This window comes from Myotis nattereri (genome assembly GCF_964212035.1).
Source record: "Myotis nattereri genome assembly, chromosome: 16".
NCBI classification, from domain to species: Eukaryota; Metazoa; Chordata; class Mammalia; order Chiroptera; family Vespertilionidae; genus Myotis; species Myotis nattereri.
Genome location: NC_138091.1, coordinates 36,907,837 through 36,928,828, shown reverse-complemented (window position 1 = coordinate 36,928,828; position 20,992 = coordinate 36,907,837). Strand labels below are relative to the sequence as shown.

The 20,992-nt window shown below is 45.6% G+C and overlaps 1 protein-coding gene across 1 annotated transcript in view; it reads right to left on the bottom strand.

The window, feature by feature from the left end:
- Positions 1-1,663: 1,663 nt before the first annotated feature.
- Positions 1,664-20,992, bottom strand: part of ITGB3 (integrin subunit beta 3) — a 54,145-nt gene continuing 34,816 nt past the window's right edge. The window contains exons 10-15 of the mRNA XM_081110195.1: positions 20,027-20,456; positions 14,678-14,900; positions 13,661-13,761; positions 11,292-11,411; positions 6,083-6,249; positions 1,664-4,501 (exon numbers count right to left, since the gene is read on the bottom strand). Of these exons, the coding sequence (XP_080966321.1) occupies positions 4,436-4,501; positions 6,083-6,249; positions 11,292-11,411; positions 13,661-13,761; positions 14,678-14,900; positions 20,027-20,456 (1,107 nt within the window). The 3' untranslated portion in view covers positions 1,664-4,435. The remainder of the gene's footprint in view (positions 4,502-6,082; positions 6,250-11,291; positions 11,412-13,660; positions 13,762-14,677; positions 14,901-20,026; positions 20,457-20,992) is intronic.

Sequence of the window (20,992 nt, the reverse complement as noted above, 5' to 3'; positions counted from 1 at the left end):
GTTAATCCTCACCCAACGATATTTTTCCCATTGATTTTTAGAGAGATTGGATGGGAAGAATGGAGAGACAGAGAGAGAGAGAGAGAAACATTGATGTGAGAGAGACACATTGATTGGTTGCCTCCTGCATGCGCCCCAACCAGGGTCAAGGATCAAATTTGAAACCCAGGTACATGCCTTTGGCCAGAATCAAACCCCTGACCCTTTGGTATATAGGCCAATCTTCTAACCACTTAGCAACACTGTTCAGGGCCTAAATGGCTTATTTGCTATTTCTTCCTCACATCAGTATGAAAAATGAGTGCACTAAAATTCTGAGACAACCTTCTTGTAATTGGTCCCAGTGGTTATTAGATGACTCTTACTCTAGAGTCAGACTACAAAGGCCAAGAGTTAAGGGATTACAAATATGATTTCACATGTAGCTTTTCATTTAGTTTCCACATAAGGTCCTCCATTTTCATCCAGACATTTAGTCATTAGTTACCATAATGTAAATAAAACAGTGGGTCTTACAAAATTTCATCATAAAAGGACTCAGTCTATGTTCACATAATCTTTTTATGCCATGCACTCTATTGTGTTTAAAAATTTTACATTAGTAAGGAATGTAAGACTCAAAGGCAGCAATTATGTTATGAGTGTTCTGTAAAATACTTCAAACCCACTCTGCTGGCGCTCAATACATTTTAAATTGCAAAAAGTGAACGTACGTATTCTAAAGTCTTATTCTGGCATCCTATTGGATGACAACGTTAACGATTAAGATTTCAATCCCATCTCCCATGAATACATGTGAGAGTATTTTCTTGCTTCAGCTTGGTACCCATAAAAAGTTTTCTTAGATGCCTGCCAAGTATTTTGTTAGCTGCCCTCCCCTCCCTGTGATTCTGATCTATTATTTTTTTTAGTTTTTCATGGGAACTTGTGGCTGTGAGTGAACCCAAGAGCCTCTGATCACTTACCTTGGAAAATGGATTTTCATTTTGTGAGTATTTGGTTTTCTTAATCTGCCAGCCAAGGTATGTTCTTAATCTTTTAAGTAATTGAACTGACTTACTGGAAATTTCTTTCTAGGCCAGAACAATAGGTATGTGAATCCTTAAATCGGTGATTCTCAAACTTGAGCGTTTGACAGAATCACCAAGAGGGCTTATTAAGACACAAAATGCTGGGTCCACGCCCAGATTTTCTGAGTCAGATTTTCTGGGGTGAGGCCTGTGAATTTTCATTCCTAACAAGTTCCTGGGTAATACTGATGCTGATGGTCCTGGGACCACATTTAGCCCTTAAATAAAAGGGCAGTTAAATGGTCCTGTAAATAATTTACCATTAAGACTTATTTTACCAAGTTATGCTTCCTGTAAACAGAACCTAGACTAAATTGACAGACTGTTCTGTTGAGGCTATGCAAGTTCCTAAAAATCCCCAATTAGAAAAAAAAAAAAAAGTAACTCTTAGAACAGTCATAGCCTATTCATTTTGAAAATGTTATTAAAGTGTAAAGAAAAGCTCTAGGTTCTGAAGCTAACTTTAGTTTCGGTAGTAATCATTCTATTGCATTTGGAAACACCCTTGTTCTAAAATAATCATTTTTTCACCCAAAGGAAACAGAAATAACAACACCGGAAGCACTGGGCAGCCTTAGGCCACTTCTTTTTGAAAAACACATTTAATTCATTGTTGCACAACTCAAACAGAGGTGGTGGTTAGGAAGTCAGGAAAGCACTTAAGTCATTTCGACCAGTGATACTTAATGGAGAGAAGTATCTTGAAATCAGGAATATCTGAATGACAAAGAACTGACTCCTTATGTGACAACTTGTCAGGAATGGTCAAAGTTTCCCGTTACTGTCCACAGACCCTGAGACTGAACATGAAATATCTCCAAAAGAGCAGAGCACGAATGGCCTTTTTGCGCTATGTTATCTGATGCCAAAATACTATTCAGATGTTCACCCCACATGATGCCAAAACTCACTGCTATATGCTCTCTCCCGAACACATTACAGGTTCCTCCACACATAGACAAACAGTGCTGGTCTTCAAGCCTATGAGCCTCATTCCAGAAGCTCACACAAGATTCCCATTGATGTTTTAGTCTATTGGATACCTATTCTTTCTCCTTTGATATAGTTTCTTTATATAAGCCATCTTGTCTAAAGAAAATGTACTACTACTCTAATGGACTCTTGTCTCCCTAGCTGAAGGTTACAGTTAGGTTCTAAACTTCTTGGATTCCTTATCCATCCCTCATTTATCCCTCCACTATGTTACCATCCCCTACAGTAAAGGGTAATCCGTGGATCAGACAGGGCTCAGTCATTTTCCCCATTCCGAATTCCAAGGCTTATTCTCAAGGTTAACACCTGGATACAAACCACACATTTCAGCTACTTCTTATGGGTGCCTCTTCCCTAATATGTGGATGCAAATGTGTGCAAAGTGAACTAAGAAATAGGAACTAAGTGGAGCTTAAAGACTACAGTGTCAGGAGATGTAACTGTTAACAGAAGTTGGAGAAGAGGCTCTAAGACAGGATAGAATGAGGCTTTTTCATTGAGTAACATCTGTCATGTGGAATGACATCTGCTCTTGCCAAAGCCAGGTCTCTCTCCCAACTAAAAAAATAAACAATATCAACATCCCACAGAATCTTCATGGTGAGTTTGATCTCAAAGTAAGTCCCAACATCTTAGAATTCTATCACTAGAAGAGACCTTCTACACTGACTGGTCCAAACCCATCATTTTTCGAACTAGAAAACTGAGCCTCAGGGAGAACAAAGTGACTTGTCTTAATTACGTTTAAAGGTTCCTTAACTGCAACATTGAGGCCAGATCTTAGATTTTCTGATCATCAGATCACTATTTATAGATCCTCCCCTTTTTCTTGGCGACTGAGAGGGTAGTTGTTAATGTAAACACCAATGGAGCAACTGCTATTGCTATTGGCCATTTCCCTCCTCCTCAGGAAAGGACCAGCATGTCCATGCATCCATCCCCACAGGCTTCCAGGATAAGAAAGCCTTTTCAGATCCCACAACTGGGCAATGACTTGCTCTGAGTGATGCCACGTGGGGCTGTCTATATCCAGCCCAAGTCTCTGTGGCTTTTTTATACTCTCCTTCCTTGTCATCAAATAAAATTACAAATATAATACAATTTGTTTATATACATGGTCCTTTAGTTTAAGCTTCGTTGTGGTTCCAGGTGCCCCAATGAGAAAAAGAAAAGAAAATTGCACTTGTGACCTCTCAGATTAACGACTGAGTTAAAATGAGGTTGCCCAGCCCGAGGGAGAATAGGCCACACATGCTGATACAACTGGCCCATCATTTCACCCTGGCACTTATGCCCAGCACAGACTCAGAGACCCGTGGGAATGACTCCTTCTCAAGACACCCCAGAGGTAGATAAAGGCAATCAGCCCTGTGGATGGATTTAGCACATAAAAGCACTGGGTAGGGTGTGTGGAAGTGCCTTGGACAAGGGGCAGAAGGCCTGAGGGTGGGCCAGACCTCTGGCTCTAACTATAGCACCCATTTCTGGGAGGAAAAGCTTTTGGCCATGAAAGTCCCAGTATGCAGCAAACATCTACAGCAGTGAGCATGTGGAAGTAGGAGGTAAGAGGCAGTGCTGGTCTAAGGGTGAAACATTTCTAAATGAACCTCTAGGATGGAGCTGCCAATGGGACAAATCTGAAGGGTCATTTTGAGCTGCGGGACCCTGGCACATTCCCCAGGCCATGCATGACCCCTGGATGGCCCTGCCATCCTCTCTCCCGACAGATCAAAGAATTCGGTAGCAAGGACTCCCCTACGGAGAGAACCATACTGGATTGAGGCGATAGCCAAAGGCACAGGCAGCTCTGATGATTCGGCTCTCCCCTGAATTCTCCTTCAGCCTGAGGGAGGGGAAAGGAGACGGGAACAGGTGACACAAGGCTACAAAGCCCAGCAGTTCCTGCCATAGCTGCTGAGAGGCAGGCCCAAGACCCATAAACTCAGGGCAGAATCAAAGTCCCGTTCTCTGGAATGAGAGGCCTCAGCCCTGGTCTGTTCTTCAGGGAGAATGGCCCGAGAAGGAAAGCTGGCTTCTCTCTGAGGTAATGAAGAACATCTGCTCAGCTACGCAGGTCACCCTCAGGTTAAGCAGGAGGAATCCCTGAAGGAGGCGTTCTGAGGACAAAGGCTGAGGAGCTCTGCTGATCTGGGACACGCCACAGGTTTTAAATTACACATTCCCCCATACGCAGCCCACTCACACGCACTCATGCACAGAGACCCACGCTTCCACGAATTCACATTCTCCCACCCCACCTCACTCCAAGTCCCCAATCCCGCCCCACAGATACTGTCCCCTGTAAACATGACGGCAGAGATGCCCACAATCCTGGGACACTCTGCTAGTGATCTGAGGACGACTGCTTGTCATTAAGTGCCCCGGTAGGTGATGTTGGTGAAGGTGGATGTGGCCTCTTTATACAGTGGGTTGTTGGCCTGTGGAGAGAATAGAAAGGGGTCTTACAGTGAATCTTCAGTTCTACCCTGCCCTCAAAGCTTATACTTTCATCTGAGAAATTTGCCCAAGAGACCCTTCTCTGGGATACACCATCAGTGAACAGGTTAATGCTTATTGTACTCACACATTCACTCTTAAGATGGGAATGGATTTTAAAAGAGAGAGAGAGAGAGAGAGAGAGAGAGAGAGAGAGAGAGAGAGAAGATGGAATGCCATCCTGCCACTATTTCTAAGGGGTTAAATTCATTCCATCCCTTTTTGGTGATCCCAAACATTGCAGGATAGCTTTGAACCATCAGTTCCTCCCTCTCTCCAACACTCTCTCTTTTGCCCTTTTCCCTTTATTGTGACCATGCTAGGCAAGTAGGCAGGGAAGAGAGATGTGGAAAATGGTGTTTGGAACATAGAGGGAAGTTTTTACACAAATAATTCTGAATATGTTCTCATCCCTTCAAGTACTACCCACAAACTGTCATGTTATCAGGAAAAAGAAAGACCCTCCCTAGATTTCCCAAATTACTTTCCAGTAAAAAGTGACAAGTGCCATAAGGTCTGGTGGCCCTTGTGGGAGCTTCAAGAAGCACAACACATTCTCACGTGCCTCAGAGGCTCAGGATTTCTACATTTTCTGAACAGAAACATCTCAGTTTCTTGGGACCCTGGGGTACAAAGGCCTGAGGTCCTCATCCAATGGGAACAAACTTATAGCCTAAACTTGGACAGTCAGGGAGTCAAATGGCCATTTGGAAGGTCCGGAAAAAAGCTGAAATGAAGATGAGCCAAAGGAGAATTGAATTAAATTAAGTATATGGAAGGTTCTCAAAAAATGCTTGTTTGGATTCAATTAAGATAAACTTCAGGGAGCACAAAATTTAGAAGCTATCATCATCATTTGAGAAAACAGAAAAGAATACTGGTAAGATGGGATGACATCCTGCTACTATTCCTAAGCGACTGACCCAAAAAGGGGTAACCTAATCCCCCCCCCCCCTTCTCTGTACTCAGTTTCCTTATCTACAAATGACTATAAAAAGGTTGCCTGCCACATAGGGTTGTTACAGGGTGAAATAAGTCAATTCATGTATCAGTTCTTGGTACCTGGTAACTCCTCGGCAAATGTTAGCTATTTTAATATTTTGTTCCTGTTTGTGTTTAATGCTTTAAACCTCATTAGCATATAATGTGTTATGTATTCTATATATATATACTCTATGTTCTCCATGTATATATTCTATGTTCTCCATGTAGGATTCTCAAGTTTGTCTGTCTCCCTCCATTGGACATTGTTTCCTTTTCATCTCTTCATCGTGTTCACAGCAGAGTCGGGCCCTACCTGTGCTCAGCCAGTACTCACTGATGTGGCTGGCCTGTGGTGGTAGAGAGAGAATCAGGTGGTTTCCAGGAAGCGTAAGGACAGCGGAACAGTTAGACCATCGCCCAGTTTCCAGATCAGAGGCTAAATGGAAAAGTACTGGCTGAACCTGGCCACCATACGCATCTGCTGCGACCACTTCAGGCTCCAAGCCAACAGCTTAAGAAAATCCAGCCCAGTCTCTTACCGTGTCCCATTTTGCTCTGGCTCGTTCTTCCTCAAATTTCGCAAACTCCTTCCGATCATGGATGGTGATGAGGAGCTTCCAGATGAGCAGCGTAGCAAGACCAATGAGCAGAATGGCCCCCATCACTGAGAGCAGGACCACCAGGATGTCAGGGCCCTTGGGACACTCTGTCCGGAGATAGCACAGAGCAGGGAGGTTGTGATTGGAGCAGAAATCACTCGAACTGGCTACAAATAATATCTTTTTTAAAAGATCTTATTGATCTTTTTAAATTGATTTCAGAGAGGAAGGGAGAGGGAGAGATAGAAACATTAACAATGAGAGAGAATCATTGATTGGCTGCCTCCTGCATGCCTCACACTGGGGATCAAGCCACAACCTGGGCATGTGCCCTGATCAGGAATACAACCGGGACCTCCTGGATTTATAGGTCAATGCTCAACCACTGAGCCACGCTTGCCAGGCTTAATTACTATTTAAAAGGAGAGGGGGGCAACCTTTAGGACAGCAATCATCTGTACTGAGTGGTTTAAATCAGGCAGTGAGCCTGTCACCCATAGGCAGAGTCTAGTCTATTTGATGTGGGCTCACACAGTATTTATTAAACATTTTATTTTAATGGCAACATGGATAATCAGGAGTCTCCCCCTAAAATTTCAGATTCTTCTTTTAAAAAATCCAATGATCTAGAAACACTGAAGCTATATTTTTACAGGGCAGCAACTGGTGAGGGCTGAGGAGCAGCTGCCCCTTTTATTTATTTGTTTGATTTAAATATGTTGTTATTGATTTGATAGGAAGGAAGGGAGAGGGGGAGAGGAAGAGAAATATCAATGAAGAGAGAGAATAATCAATCGGCTGCCTCCTGCATGCCCCCTACCGGGGATAGAGCCTGCAACCCGGTCATATGCCCTGACTGGGAATTGAACCATGACCTTCTGGTTCATGGGTGGACACTCAACAACTGGGCCACATTGGCCAGGCACAACTGCCGCTTTTAGATGGGACATGTTGGCCACAGTCCTCACCACTTGCTCTTTTCTCCGCTAAACAGTAGCAAAGTGTGGCTTGCCATTGAATCTGTGCTACTGTGTGTGGGCTCTGGAACCAGACTGCATGGGTTTGAATCCTGGTTTACCACTTACTTTGCTATGTGGCCTTTGATAAATTAACCTTTCTGGGTGTCTGTTTCCTGTTTTACCATCTTTAAAATGGAGAAAGTAGAGCACTGACTTTGAAAACTTGCTATGAGGAATACTTAAGGAATTAAAAGAACTCAGAACAATGCCTGGCATAGCATTAGTGTGCAATAATTATCAGCTACCATTATCGGTGGTGTTCTTGTTATACCTGGCTGTGATCACTAATTTATTTACTTAGCTCCTGTAAGTATTTGAGTTTGCTACCCTAGTCCAAATATTTACATCCCCGAGGGCTGGGAACCTGATGACCTTTTTCAGCATATTCAGAGACCAGGCGGCCTGCCAACCAAGACAATATTTTGGGTTCCTTCCCAAAATATGTAGTCATCTAAAATCCTAACCCTATTGAGAGCTGACTTCCTCTTCAACCCCAGTCAACAACCAACACAGACAGAGGTGCGTCACCCCTCTGAGGGCCAGGAGAAGTATGCTCAGCAGAGCTCTGCTTCCCATAACCACAAGTGTCTGATGGGTGACCTCACGCTAGCAATTTCTCAGGTGTTATGTAATTAAGTGTTTGTATATATGCCTATTGATGGGTCTGAGGAGGAGGTCACACCCACTTTCCACACTGTCTCCCACCTTCCTCTCTAAACATGCACCCTATGTTCACCACACACTGTCCAAAAACAACCACCACCACAAACCCACGCTGGCATTTTCCCAAGCCACCAAATTACAACCTGTCTATAATTAAAGGAGCGCCTGGAGAGAAGCTGTGAGGTTCCAGTGTCTGAGTTCCCAGGGGTGAAAGGCTCAGTTCTTCTGGGAAAAAACAATTACGAATTCTCTGGAAGATTGAGGGAGGGCCAAGCCCCCCAGTCCCAAAATGAAATCTCTTCAATTCTGCATGTCAGTATGGGCAGGACAAGTAGAATGCCAGGAGGTCTTTGTGGGGTTGGGGATATCTGTTAACCATCTGTCTTGAAAGGGGTGGATGGCAGGCTTCCCACAGGGGGTCTCTGGAGAGTCCTTCCAGCCACAGTGACGAGGACCCATGGTGGGGTCAGGAAAGACTGGGTAAGGTTAGCAGATTTGACAAAAGTACAGGAAGTCCAATTAAATTTGAATTCATAACTTTTTAGCATAAGTATGCACCAAATATTGCATGGACATACTGTATTTTATCAGGCAATCCTATCCAGGAGCAATGAGGGCCTCGCTAAGGCCTAACACCACTTAGTCAATGCCAAACCCTTTAGCACTCGCTCTACTACCCTGCAGTGGCTCCTGTCTTTCAAAGAGAGCCTCTGCAAGGGCATGAGTTAGGGAAGAGAACTAAAATAATCTCCTTCTATACTTCAGTAGAATGCTACATTCTACTCAAAGCCAGAGCCCCTGAAAATGGTTTAGGTTGGGTAAGAGGAGAGAGAGGCAGAATTTGGAATTTCAAGGCAGTAAGACAGGAAATCTGGGTCTGGGTCCTATCTCCTAATGTGGAGGAAGAGGCCTACTGTCAGTAAGTCAGAAAAGTTATCCCCCTCCAGGGGTTATTCGAACCATCCCAGGTTATCATCATCTTTGTTCTCTACCACTCCAGGTAGAAGGTTCCAGTCTCAGAATACCCAGCCAAAAGATTTGGTAAGTGACACAGCAGAAGCAACAGCAACGATGTAGCAAAGAGATGAAGTAATCTGCAAGATTATATACCCAGAGCTAGGTAAATAAATTTTTGAAAATAGCTGGGTATAAAAGCAAGAACATACCACCCTTCTGAAATGAGAAGGGGAAAAGGTACCCATAAGGTGGGTGTGGAAAACCTGTGAAATGGTTCAACACAGATGGGTGTGAAAGTGTGAGACGTCACATCCAAATAATCCACATCTGCTCACCATAGATACACACCCAGACTTCTTTCTCCCCTTCCCCATGTCAGCTTTCCCTTGAGTCACTAAATAAAACTGAGGTGATGCCCTTTCTTTCTCTTCCTTTTCCCTTATGAAGGGTGAGAGCTCTGGAAAAAGTGGATGAAAAACATCACAGATGGGGGCACCATGCTCTCCCGTACTCATGGTGACAGCAACAAGCTGGGTGACATCGCTGTAGCAGCCCTTTGCCCACTTTCACCCCCTTCCTTCCGTAAGCAGCCAAAACTGTCCTAACAGATATCAAGATGTATATAAGCCTGCCTGTCTCCTAGGAATAACCAGTCCTATTGATTCATTCACAAGCCATTTATTATCTTCTCTGTAGATGACTGAGCCAAGTATGGGGATATAACAATTGATAAGACAGGTAGTTCCCGTGTTTATGGAGTTTATAATCTACTGAGAGACATGGTGACTGAAGAAGCAATTCAACAGTATGATGAAGGCCTTTTAAGGGAAGCAGGGCTGCTATGGGAATCAAACAGGAGCACTAAACCTGGTCAGCGGAATGAGGCTGGAGGGGGCCTGAGAAAGCTCACTGAGGCAAGTGATGTGTCTAAAGCATTATCACTTCAAAATATTGGGGTACACCACAATTACCAAGAGCATTAATAAAGAACACACAGGCAAAATTTTGTGGAAATAGGTCAGGGCTCAGGACTCTGGATTTTTTTGTTGTTTTTTTTTTAACAAGAAAACATAAAAGTTTCATAACCACTGCTGTAAAGCAGGTGTCAGCAAACTGGCCCGCAAACAAAGTGCTGCTTGCCACCTGGTTTTGTAAGTACAGCCAGACTCCTTCATTTACATGTTGCCTATGGCTGCTTTCCTGCTACAGTGGCAGAGTAGTCACAGCAGAGACCACATGGCTCACAAATCCAAAAATATTTAACATCTGGCCCTTTACAGAAGAAGTCTGCCCGCCTCGGTCAAAAGAATGATTTGAAGAACTCCCTACAGCTGTAAAGAATGTAAACCGACCAACTTAGCCTCTGTCAGCGGAGATTGTTCCTTCACTCCCTTAAGTTATTTTTTGTTGTTGTTGTTAATCCTCACCCAAGGATATATTTCTATTGATTCTTAGAGAGAGTGGAAGGGAGGGGGAAAAACAGAGAGAAACATTGATGTGAGAGAGACACATTGATTGGCTGCCTCCCACACACTGCTCCGACCAGGGCCAGGGATCAAGCCTGCAACAGAGGTACGTGCCCTTGACCAGAATTGAACTCAGGACCTTTCAGTCCATGGGCTGATGGTCTATCCAATGAGCCAAACTGGCTAGGGCACTCCATTAAGTTCTTGTCCACCCCCCACCATACCATGGCCTTTATCCCTCACTCCTGATTTACAGGCCTGTCTCCCCCATGGTCTGTGAGTGCCACGTTTGCATCTGCCTTATCTACTGTTATATTCCCAGCACCTAGCCAAGTCACTGGCTGATATATAATAAGTGCTCAAAACTATTTTCTAGTGATTTATATCTTAATCAATTGCTTAAGGGAAAGGAAGAAGAGGAAGGTAGTAAGGAAAAGCAAGCAAATCTACTGTGTTGGATGGTGACAAACCTGTGATTGGTCTGTATATGATGACATGAGTTCCACCTGCCTCCAGAGGGCCTTGAGAGCAAGCACTATATTTTCAGTGCTTAGGGAAGCCTTGGGTTGGTAACTCAAACCCTTTACCATGTCTCATAGTGAACCTGGTAAGGTCAACACCTCAAACCATCAGGCCTTCCTCTGAGGCAGCAAGCCGGTTGCTCTTGGCAACCATTTAACTTATAGTAGAGCAGATGCCTTGTGCAGAGAAGTCCTAGAATTTAAATTCCTTACTTCTTAACATTATCACCTCAAAAAAAATGCTATGATATATTTTGTTCCTTCGTGGGATCCATATTTACATTCTTCCTCTCTTTATCCACCTTATTTTTTTATTTCATCAATTAGGAAATCACTTTCTTGCTAATATTTGTATTTATATATCGTCCATACCCAGATGACAGGCCCTACCTTATCACGTGTCCTAGTACGGTCAGGCTTAACCTGGCTGTTCCATTTAAGAGGCATGATAGATGAAATAACTGCCTAACATGGTTCTCCCTCTCCCTGGGGGCAGGGCCAGGGGCCCTCGGGGTTCACTCACCTGGCTCTTCTACCACATACAGGATGGACTTTCCACTGGAGTCTTCATAGTACTGGAATCTGATGACACAGTCATCCTCATTCTTGTAGGTGCAATTCACTGCATCCTTGCCAGTGTCCTCTGGAAGAGAAGGGAAGATGAAAGAATGAAAAAAAATTGGTCAATTCCTGGAAGATGGGGTCATCTCCGAACCCCACTCATGGAATTCCTGTGAAATTATGCAACAGAAAACCCTACGCTTGACATTAGGCAAGGTGCCTAATTTTGAGATGGCTGTTGTGCCCGGCAATTGCCTCCAAATGATCCTGACTGATGTACTTTGTCCCTCACCGCCCCATTTTGGTTCTTATTCCTTCCTCAGGAAGGAACATGATATAATAGTATTACACAATCTGATTCAAAGCTTGGCTCTACCACTTACCAGTTGTGTGACCTTGGGTAAGTTACTTGACCTCATGAATTCCTCTTCCTTCATAAATAAAAGGAAAATGATACTCTCACCTCACAGAGATGGTTGAAAATTAAATGGCATAAAGTCAAGAGCGGGTGTTGCATTCCCTCTCTTTATTTCTCTGCTTGCTCAATGATTCTCAATAGTTTGTTCATTTAGCCCTCAGAGTTCCTCCATTTCTGCTTCTGACCCAGTGTGTCTCTCCAGAGCCATCCTCTCTTCTGATTCCCATCATGTTTTGTAGGTTTCATCCCTTCTCATTCTAAAGCCTGTGATTCTGACAGTGAAACTATGGGTTACCCTCTTCCAGCTGCACCATGCCCTACACCAGTGGTTCTCAACCTTCTGGCCCTTTAAATACAGTTCCTCATGTTGTGATCCAACCATAAAATTATTTTCGTTGCTACTTCATAACTGTAATGTTGCTACTGTTATGAATCGTAATGTAAATATCTGATATACAGGATGGTCTTAGGCGACCCCTGTGAAAGGGTCGTTTGACCGCCAAAGGGGTCGCGACCCACAGGTTGAGAACTGCTGCCCTACACTGATGAAATTGATGGGTAAAACTGACACACAATGAGATTAAGCAAATGTGTCAAGGTCACTCAGCAAGTAAGTGACTAGCATGAGTCTCAAAGCACAGTCTACAAACTTTAACTCATTAAGTCTTTAATTTAGTGAACCAGTGGCATTCTAGTACTATGTAAAGAGTAAGAATTTCAGGGTTTATTTCTAATCTTAACTCACCACTAATTTGCTTGGGCAAGTTACTTAACTTTCCTGAGATTCAATTTCCTCATCCTCAAAATGAAGATAACAGTAGTTCTATAGTTCTACTTTACTAGGTTGTTGGGAGAAGACGATGATTATGTGCATGAAGAGATATTTTTATAACTTTTATAAGTTATAAAATTTCATACAAATAAATATTTATTTTTATGATTATCATGGCAGGTAGGGTATAGAAATACTTAACAACTAACCTGTAATACCCATCTAGTCTAGATAACAAAAATATCTCACATCTGAGCAGCCCCTCCTCCCTAAACTGATCATAGCAAGCATAGTGTCCTCCAGAAAAAAAAATTATTTCTTCAAACTCAATCCGCAAATCACTCTAATTCCAGCCCCACTTCGGATGTTTGTCAAAGGATCCAGACATCTGACCCTTTTCCATAACACCCCCACCTAGAAGCTGACTGATTGGCTGTGTCTTTCTGTAGCTCTCACTGAAAACATGTTTCCTGCCTTCGTGGGAGATTATTATCTCCAGAGAGATCACCATCTCCCTGGCCCCACCCAATGCTACCTGGCCCAAAAACAATATCAGATGTGCTGACAGCAGCAAAGATCATTTTCTTCAGGTCAAAATGAAGTACAAGCCAGAATAGCTGCAAACAAGAGTTGCTCCCCACTTCATTTGTCTATTCCACAAGGGGCTCTAGAGAGCCACAAAGGCTTCAGATATGATTTTGGCTACATATCTGTAAGGGTGAAGGTTCTCCTCCAACAAAGCTGAATGCCTGGGCATTCTTAGTAAATGCTTACTAGCCTACTAAGCCAAGACTGTCGTGGGTAACTACTCTCCCACTCTGCGCTTCAGTTTCTTCATCTGTAAAATGGGGGTGCTTTCTCTTTCTTTCCTTGAGGAGATATAGTTCAGTTGCCTGATTTATACACGCTTTGAAAGTTATTTGCAGGATCTTGCTGAGTTTGTGGGTTCCAGGAATCAGAAAGGGGAGGATCGGCTGAACAAATTAGTAGAAGTGAGAAGGACTCTCTAGTCAGCTTTCATTCAGTGCCTACTGTGCATCAGGTCTGCATGCCTTTGAGGTCAAAATTACTCCCCCATGTTACAGATGAGAGTTGGATAGTTTCTGAGATTAAATCAGAAATACTGACAGGCTGAACTTACTAAGCTCCTTCACAGACTCAACCTCATCACGACAGTAACGGTTGCAGGTGTTTTCCATGTATAGAGTTCCGCGGTCGAACTTCTTACACTCGACACACTCCCTAAGGAAAGAGGGGAGGAGGAAAGAGAGCACAGGGATTAAAGCAAGCTGGGAGCAACCCTGAGAGTGTTTTAGTCTGGCTCTGACTCCATACACCCAGGAAGCTGCTCCAGCTCAGAGAACAAACACACAAACAGAACCGTCTGTAAGACCCTCCTGGGGCCCAGAGAGTCAAATCTGGAGCTCAAGGCCTGGCAGGCAGAGGCCTCCAGGCAACGTCATTAAGTTTCTCCATCCGAGGCCATGACAGGAGGGTGAACGCTACAGCACTTCTGGGAGCCTTAAAGTCAGAACCAGTAACATAGTTTGGGGACCCAGTGCAAAATGAAAATGTCAGGCCCCTTGCTCAAAAATTACTAAGAATTTCAAGTCAGTGACAGCAGTGTATTAAAGCCGGTGGGGGCCCTTCTAAGCACGCGGCCCTATACAGATGCTATTTCTCTTACCACTCTTAAGTGGAAGGAGAAATGGTAGTGCCATGAACTTGGGCTGCCAGAAGCTTCCTCTGATCTCCAAATGAGGGACGATTGTACTGGTGGCTTAGTGTAGCTCCAGCCCCACATCTCCCACAGAATCAGAACATCAGCACTTGAACGTTCCCCAGAAGTAATCCAGTTTAGCTTTCCAACTCAGGGATTCAGGATGCTACCCTAGAAGAGGGGTTTCTCCAACTGGAGTCCAGCTGGTACTACACGGACTCCTTCATGGTTGACTCCACCTTCACCTTTCCCCAAAGTTTTCAGTGAATGGGGAAAGCTAGCCATGTGGCTGGAACAGACTCCTCCCCATACAGCTTTGGTGAGGAAGAGACCAAACCTGGAGAGTTGGGGATTCTAGTCTGGGGGACCCTCTCCACACACACCCACCTTCCCAATCTCACACCCAACTCTGTCCAACTCACTCCCCTGCTCACTCACTTCTTAAAGGTGCAGGCATCGGGGCAGGTGGGACACTTCTCACAGGTGGCCCCGTAGGAGCCCGGCTGGATGCAGACGCAGCTGCCGCACTCGCACTTGCCCCGGCCGCTGCACAGCAGCCCGTTACTGGACATGCAGGTGTCGGTGCGCGTGGTACAGTTACAGTAGTAGCCGGTCCAGTCGGAGTCACACAGGCAGTCCCCACAGCTGCACTGGCCATGGCCTGAAGACACACAGCCCACGGGGGCAGAGCAGATGGTGAGGGCCCCAACCCCACATCAGTGGCTCAACCTGCTTCCCAGCTTTATCTCTCAGCACCCGCCTCACATTACCACACACTAGTCACCACACGGAACTGCTCACCGTCTTCTACACTATCTTCATATCCCCATGCTTCTATTCATGCTGTTCCTTCTGTCTAGACTCCTCTCCTTCCTGTGACCACTGCCAAACTCCCACTCACCCTTATGGCTCAACTCAGATGTTCCTTCCTCTCTGGGACTTTTTCTGACCTTCACAGGCCAAATCAATAGTCAGTCATGTGTTCTGCCAGCACTTATATGTATGCACCTCTATTTTAACCTTCACGTTCACCCTTTTGCTTGTCTATCTGTTTCTCTTTCTAGATTGTGAGTTCCTTGATGGGAGAGCACATATCACATTAATTTTTAATTTTTTTCAATTACAGCTTACATTCAATATTATTTTCAGATGTACTTTACAAAGTGTTCCCCCTGATAATTCCAGTACCCAACTGGCACCAAATATTAATGTTTTCATCAATGACGATTAGCATAACATCTGATAGGCATGCAATTAATGTTTATTTATCCACTCATTCAACAAATATTTACTGAGCTCACACCACGTGCTGGGCACTGGAGATTCCACAATGGACAAGACAGGCAGGGTCCCTTCTCTAATGAAGGTTATATCCTAGTTAAATTCCTGGAAACGTGTGCTCTGTGTTGTATTGCTGCATTATTGTACAGAGCCATCGGCCCTAGTTGAAAAGACCTATTCCCTTTACTGCATGTGTGTAGGGATGGGAGAGAGACTAGGGTGGAACTTACACTGTTTAAATGCTGACAATATCTCTCAGTGCTATATTCCCCTAATATTTATTTAACAAGGCTTTAAAACATGGCTCCTAAACCTGCATAAAGGTGACTCATGCCCCAGGACTCTGAATCAGGAAGAAGTGGATGAATAATAAAAATCTGATTGTTAATCAGAGGAAAGGCAGGGAGCAAGGGGGAAGTAACCTGAATTGGTCTGAGAGAGCAGACGGGCTGCATGCTGCTGGAGGAGGGGGTGTCCATGGCCAGGCTCAAACAGCAACAAGCTGGTCCCTCTTTCTCCCCAGTGGGTCTTACTAATGTCTCTCGGCCACTACAGGTCCCTCTGCCAGTGACCCCAGCACCATCCGCTTGTAACCACACTGGCATTCAAGACTCAGACACACACCCTCACTGCCCTGGAAAGAAATGTCTATTTCCCACGAAGGATGGGAAACACAACCTCATCTGCCACAGCTACCCAGGATATATGCAGAGCAGAGACACTGGGCTGGCAGAAGGTGGAGAAAGAAGAAAGAGGTTGGGTTCCCTAGAGGTACAGCTTATGGGGAGATTCTTGTTCAAGTGACTTAGTAGAAGGGAGGGAGGGATGCAGGGCAGACGTCAAAGGCTGGCAGGAGTGTGGTTTCAGTTGGAGACTCCCTTTGGCCTGATCCCATAGTGGGCTCCGGAGGTGAATGGCACCACAGACCTAGCCCACCTTTGAGGCAAAGGACCTGGCCTTGTGTAACCCCTTATCCATCAGTCATTGGCCAAGGTCTGAGGGCAAGACAGCTCCTGTCAGCGGAAGATAATTCTCCAGAGAAAGGGCAGCTGTGCACTATTATGAGCAGCCCCAACAGCGTCTGGGGAAAGGGTGTGCCAGCCAGCAGAGTGGGGCCCACAGTACCCACTACACCCACCTTTTGGCCAGGGCTCCCGGCCAGCGAAAGGCCGACACCACAGAGGCCTGGCAGCCCTCAGAGACCTCAGCCTCCTCAGAAACCCTTGTCCCATAGTGTTTCCTTTGTGAAGCTAAACAAAGTGACCTTTGAGGAAAGGGTCCGCCAGGCTGGCCAGGGAGTGAGGTTGGAGGGGAAGTGGCAGGCCAGAGCCAGCAGGCTGACCCCCAGCCCCGGCAGGGTCAACCCCGAAAAGGAAGCCACAGTGTAGTAATGTCACAGGACTGGCGCCCCTCCAGCAACAGGGTGGCTGAGTCTGGGTTCATAGGAAAGTCAGAGGAAGGGGGGATAAGTGAAGAGAAAGTGTGAGAAAGAGGAGGAAAGTAGGGCAGCAGGCAACAAGGAGGGGCCCTTATTTCAGGTCAGGGAAAACGCAGTCGCTCTTTCCATGCAGAGCCCTTCTGAGATGATAGATCTCTCTGCTCCTCTCCTTGATGAGCCAGCCCTTCCTTTGATATCCCACCTCCTCCACGAAGCCACCCAGGCCTCACGTGTCCACAGTGAGTCTCTGTGAGGGGAACTCCCTGAGGACTTCTCTTCTCGGATCTGGCAGGTTGTGCCTTGTGTTGTGACTTATGCTCAGGTAAGTGAATGGAGGGTAAACTGTCTTATCATGCCGCTCTACTGCACATCACTACAGCACACAGCACAGAACCTGGCTCCCGAGGGCAGGGAGGCGATCAATCTCTGTACATGGATGTGGCAGGTGGAAGGGTCTCACCAGGACAAAGATGCACTCCCTGTGTTTGACAAGGTGCAACCACGAAGGCCATGTGTGCCTCCATTGGGAAGGAGAGGAGCGGGGAGGCCAGGAGCTAGAGAAATGGCCAATCATAGCCCTCCTGCCTCATGAGCCCCTGTTTGCAGCAAACAATAGACTACGGGCCAACAGCTCTGGGGAGGGACAATAGCCAGCTGGGCTATAAGCTCGGAGAGGGTAGGAATCATGCACGACCCCTGCTCACCCATATGGACTGGGTGCCTGGCACAGGGCAGGTGCTCAATGATTGTGTGTCCCTGAGTATCTGTCACTGGGGAATGTGATGACGCACCACAGGGTCCAGCCCTGAGACCAGTGGGCACCCAGAACTCTGGCAGGAAGTGGGGGAGGGAAGCCTCCGAGAGGCTGCAGTGGCTGCTGTGGTTCCCTCATGAATTAGGCTGCAGCACATAGAGGACAGGCTGTTCTTGCCCTGGTGGGAGGCAGGATCCGGGGCTGCGGACCCCAGCAGCTATGTTTCGTGGCTTCAGTGGGGCTGGCAGCCAAAGGAAACACTCTGCTGGGATCCCTCCCACACTAGGCCAGGAACAATCAGGCCATGGAAGCCTGATGCACCTCCCTCTGTCCCTGGGGCCCACAGTGGGCTATCTGTAGGCCTCTCCTCCGACAACCCTCTCCCCTTCAGCCCCAATCTCCCCCCACAAGGGATCTCCCAGGTCAAATTTACCCATTCCCTTTGGTACTTTGAATATGATGTAAATATCATTAAATATTAAAATGAACTTACTCCTGCCTCATCTCCTAATTCAAACTGCTAGTGTGTGTGTGTGTGTGTGTGTGTGTGTGATATCTCAATTAATTTCTCTGATATCCTTTTTTCCAACCTTTCTCATACTTCATTGGCATGAGTAAAGGAAACAATGTTGATAATAAACAGGAGCCATTTTTATATTATTGGACATGCTTTAGAATGACATAGATTTACCTTTGTCATCAAGTCTTCTTAAAGGCTGATGTTAAAGTGAACATCTGGTAGATGAGCTCAGCTGGTTAGAACCCCAATGCAAATGAAGCCAACTTGGGTCATGGATTTGGTCACCATAGAAGCCAATTATAATCTGTTTGATTGGCCACACAATACACCCATAAACCAGTCCCAACCAATTTGCAAACATCTTCAATCTGTCACAAGAGGGATTAAGCCACAGTGGTTACAGCCCATTAAAAAAAAAAAAGGAAGGGCTGGCTCATCAAGGAGAGGAGCAGAGAGAGAGATCATCTGAGAAGGGCAAGCTGCATGGAAAGAGCGACTGCGTTTTCCCTGACCCCGTTCCCCAGTGCCCGGGAACAACCCAGACGGCCTATTTGCCTCCTAGAGCAGTGATGGCGAACCTATGACACGTGTGTCAGAGGTGACACGCGAACTCATTTTTTTGGTTGATTTTTCTTTGTTAATGGCATTTAAATATATAAAATAAATATCAAAAATATAAGTCTTTGTTTTACTATGGTTGCAAATATCAAAAAATTTCTACATGTGACATGGCACCAGAGTTAAGTTAGGGTTTTTCAAAATGCTGACATGCCGAGCTCAAAAGGTTCGCCATCACTGGCCTAGAGTATTGTCAGTGCAGATAAAGACTACATCAACATCAGCTCAACTTTTTCTGGCTGGGAAGTACCCCAGGAGTGGTCTTTGGGACAAGGAGAAGCTAGTCTGAGATGATCAATGGGCCAAGATTTTACTGAATTGTTGTAATGAGAAGGGCAACAACGCAGTATCCTGCAGGTAGAAGGACTCAATATCATAATCCCCAGTCAACAGGCCGGGACTCTCCGCGGCAGTGCTATTCCGTATACATCTGTGCTGTCCACCGTGGCGGCCACTGGCCACGTGTGGCTCCTGAGCAACAGAGGAACTGAGTTTCTAATTTTAATTAACTGAATTGATTAATTTGGATTTAAATAACCACATGTGGCCAGTGGCTACCATTTGATCAGCACAGATCTAGAATCCAAAAAGTAATAGTAATACCCATAGTGACAACAAAATAATGCCAACACTTAATAAGAGCTTTCTGTTTTCCAGTCATTGTGCCAAGTGTACTTCGCTCATTAAATGTGCTCCAATGCCTTGGGTATCCATTACTATTTTCCAAGTCTTTTTGTGATGAAAAGATAAATCCATGTAAGACAATTATTACCTAGTTTACTATATATTCTGACATCATGTATTTTCCAAATCTATAAATACTAGAAATTTAATTACCATCAGTTAGTGATTTTTTTTTCCCCCTTGAAAAAGGATTGGTTCGTATCCTCAAAACGATGAGGAACCAATGACTTACAATATTTTAGGTGGAGGGTAGATGAAAGAAAAGAAAAAAACTATCTTCACCTTCAAGTTTCCCCACTCCTTCCTACGAGCAAATTTCCCTGTACCCCACGAGCTGAGAGGAGGGAAAGAGAACCTCATTTCTGTTTTCTCCCACTGGAGTAAAACACCATCTACTCAGCTCTGCCCCACAGGCCTTCCTGTGCCACCTCAAGCTCAGATGTGTGAGTGTGTGTGGGTATCAGGATGGGAGGGACATGCAGTTCTACTCACCCGAGCACATCTCTCCCTTGTAGCGGACACAGGAGAAGTCATCACACTCGCAGTACTTGCCCGTGATCTTGCCAAAGTCACTGCTGTGGCAGATGCACTGGCCACAGAGACACTCGCCCCGCTGGCTGCAGACAGGCTGGCCCTCCTGGGGGCTGCACTCGTCCTGCTGGGAGGGGCGGTAGTCCTCCTCTGAGCACTCACACTGGGACCCCAGCCAGCCAGGCCCACAGCGGCACACCCCACACTCAAAGGTCCCATTGCCATTGTTGCAGCGGCGGCTGTAAGGCTCGGCATGGGCCTGGCAGGCACAGTCACAGTCGAAGGTGACCTGGATGGTGAGGCTGTCTTTGAAGCCCACAGGCTTGATGGTAAAGGACTTTTCCTTCTCCTGGGGGCAGCCTCGCACCTTGGCCTCGATGCTGAAGCTCACCTGGATGGAAAATAAGATTGTATTCAGATACAGGTAGACCCTATTAACACTCCAGCCCTGGAAATAAGCTGTTCTCTGCTCTGCTAGGGAATACCCAAACGAGATGCCTTCCCACACCAAAGTCTGCAAAGCAAAAACAAAAGCCCTGAATAGCTGTGCAGTGGTGACATATCTGGCTGGGTGCAGACAGGTGTTACAGGTATGATAGAGAAGGTCGGTTTTTTAAAAAATATTTCTTTATTGATTTCAGAGAGGAAGGAAGAGGGAGAGAGATTGAAACATCAATGATGAGAGAGAATCACCAATCGGCTGCCTCTTGCATGCCCCCTCACTGGGGATTGAGCCCCCAACCTGGGTATGTGCCCTTGGGCGGAATCGAACCTAGGACCCTTCAGTCTGCAGGCCAATGCTCTATCCACTGAGCCAAATCAGCTAGGGCTGAGTGTGTTTTTATATTCCACATGTGAAATAAACCAGCTCAAGCAGAACAGAACCTATGATCTTGTGAACTCCCTGCTCTGGCCAATGAAGCTACC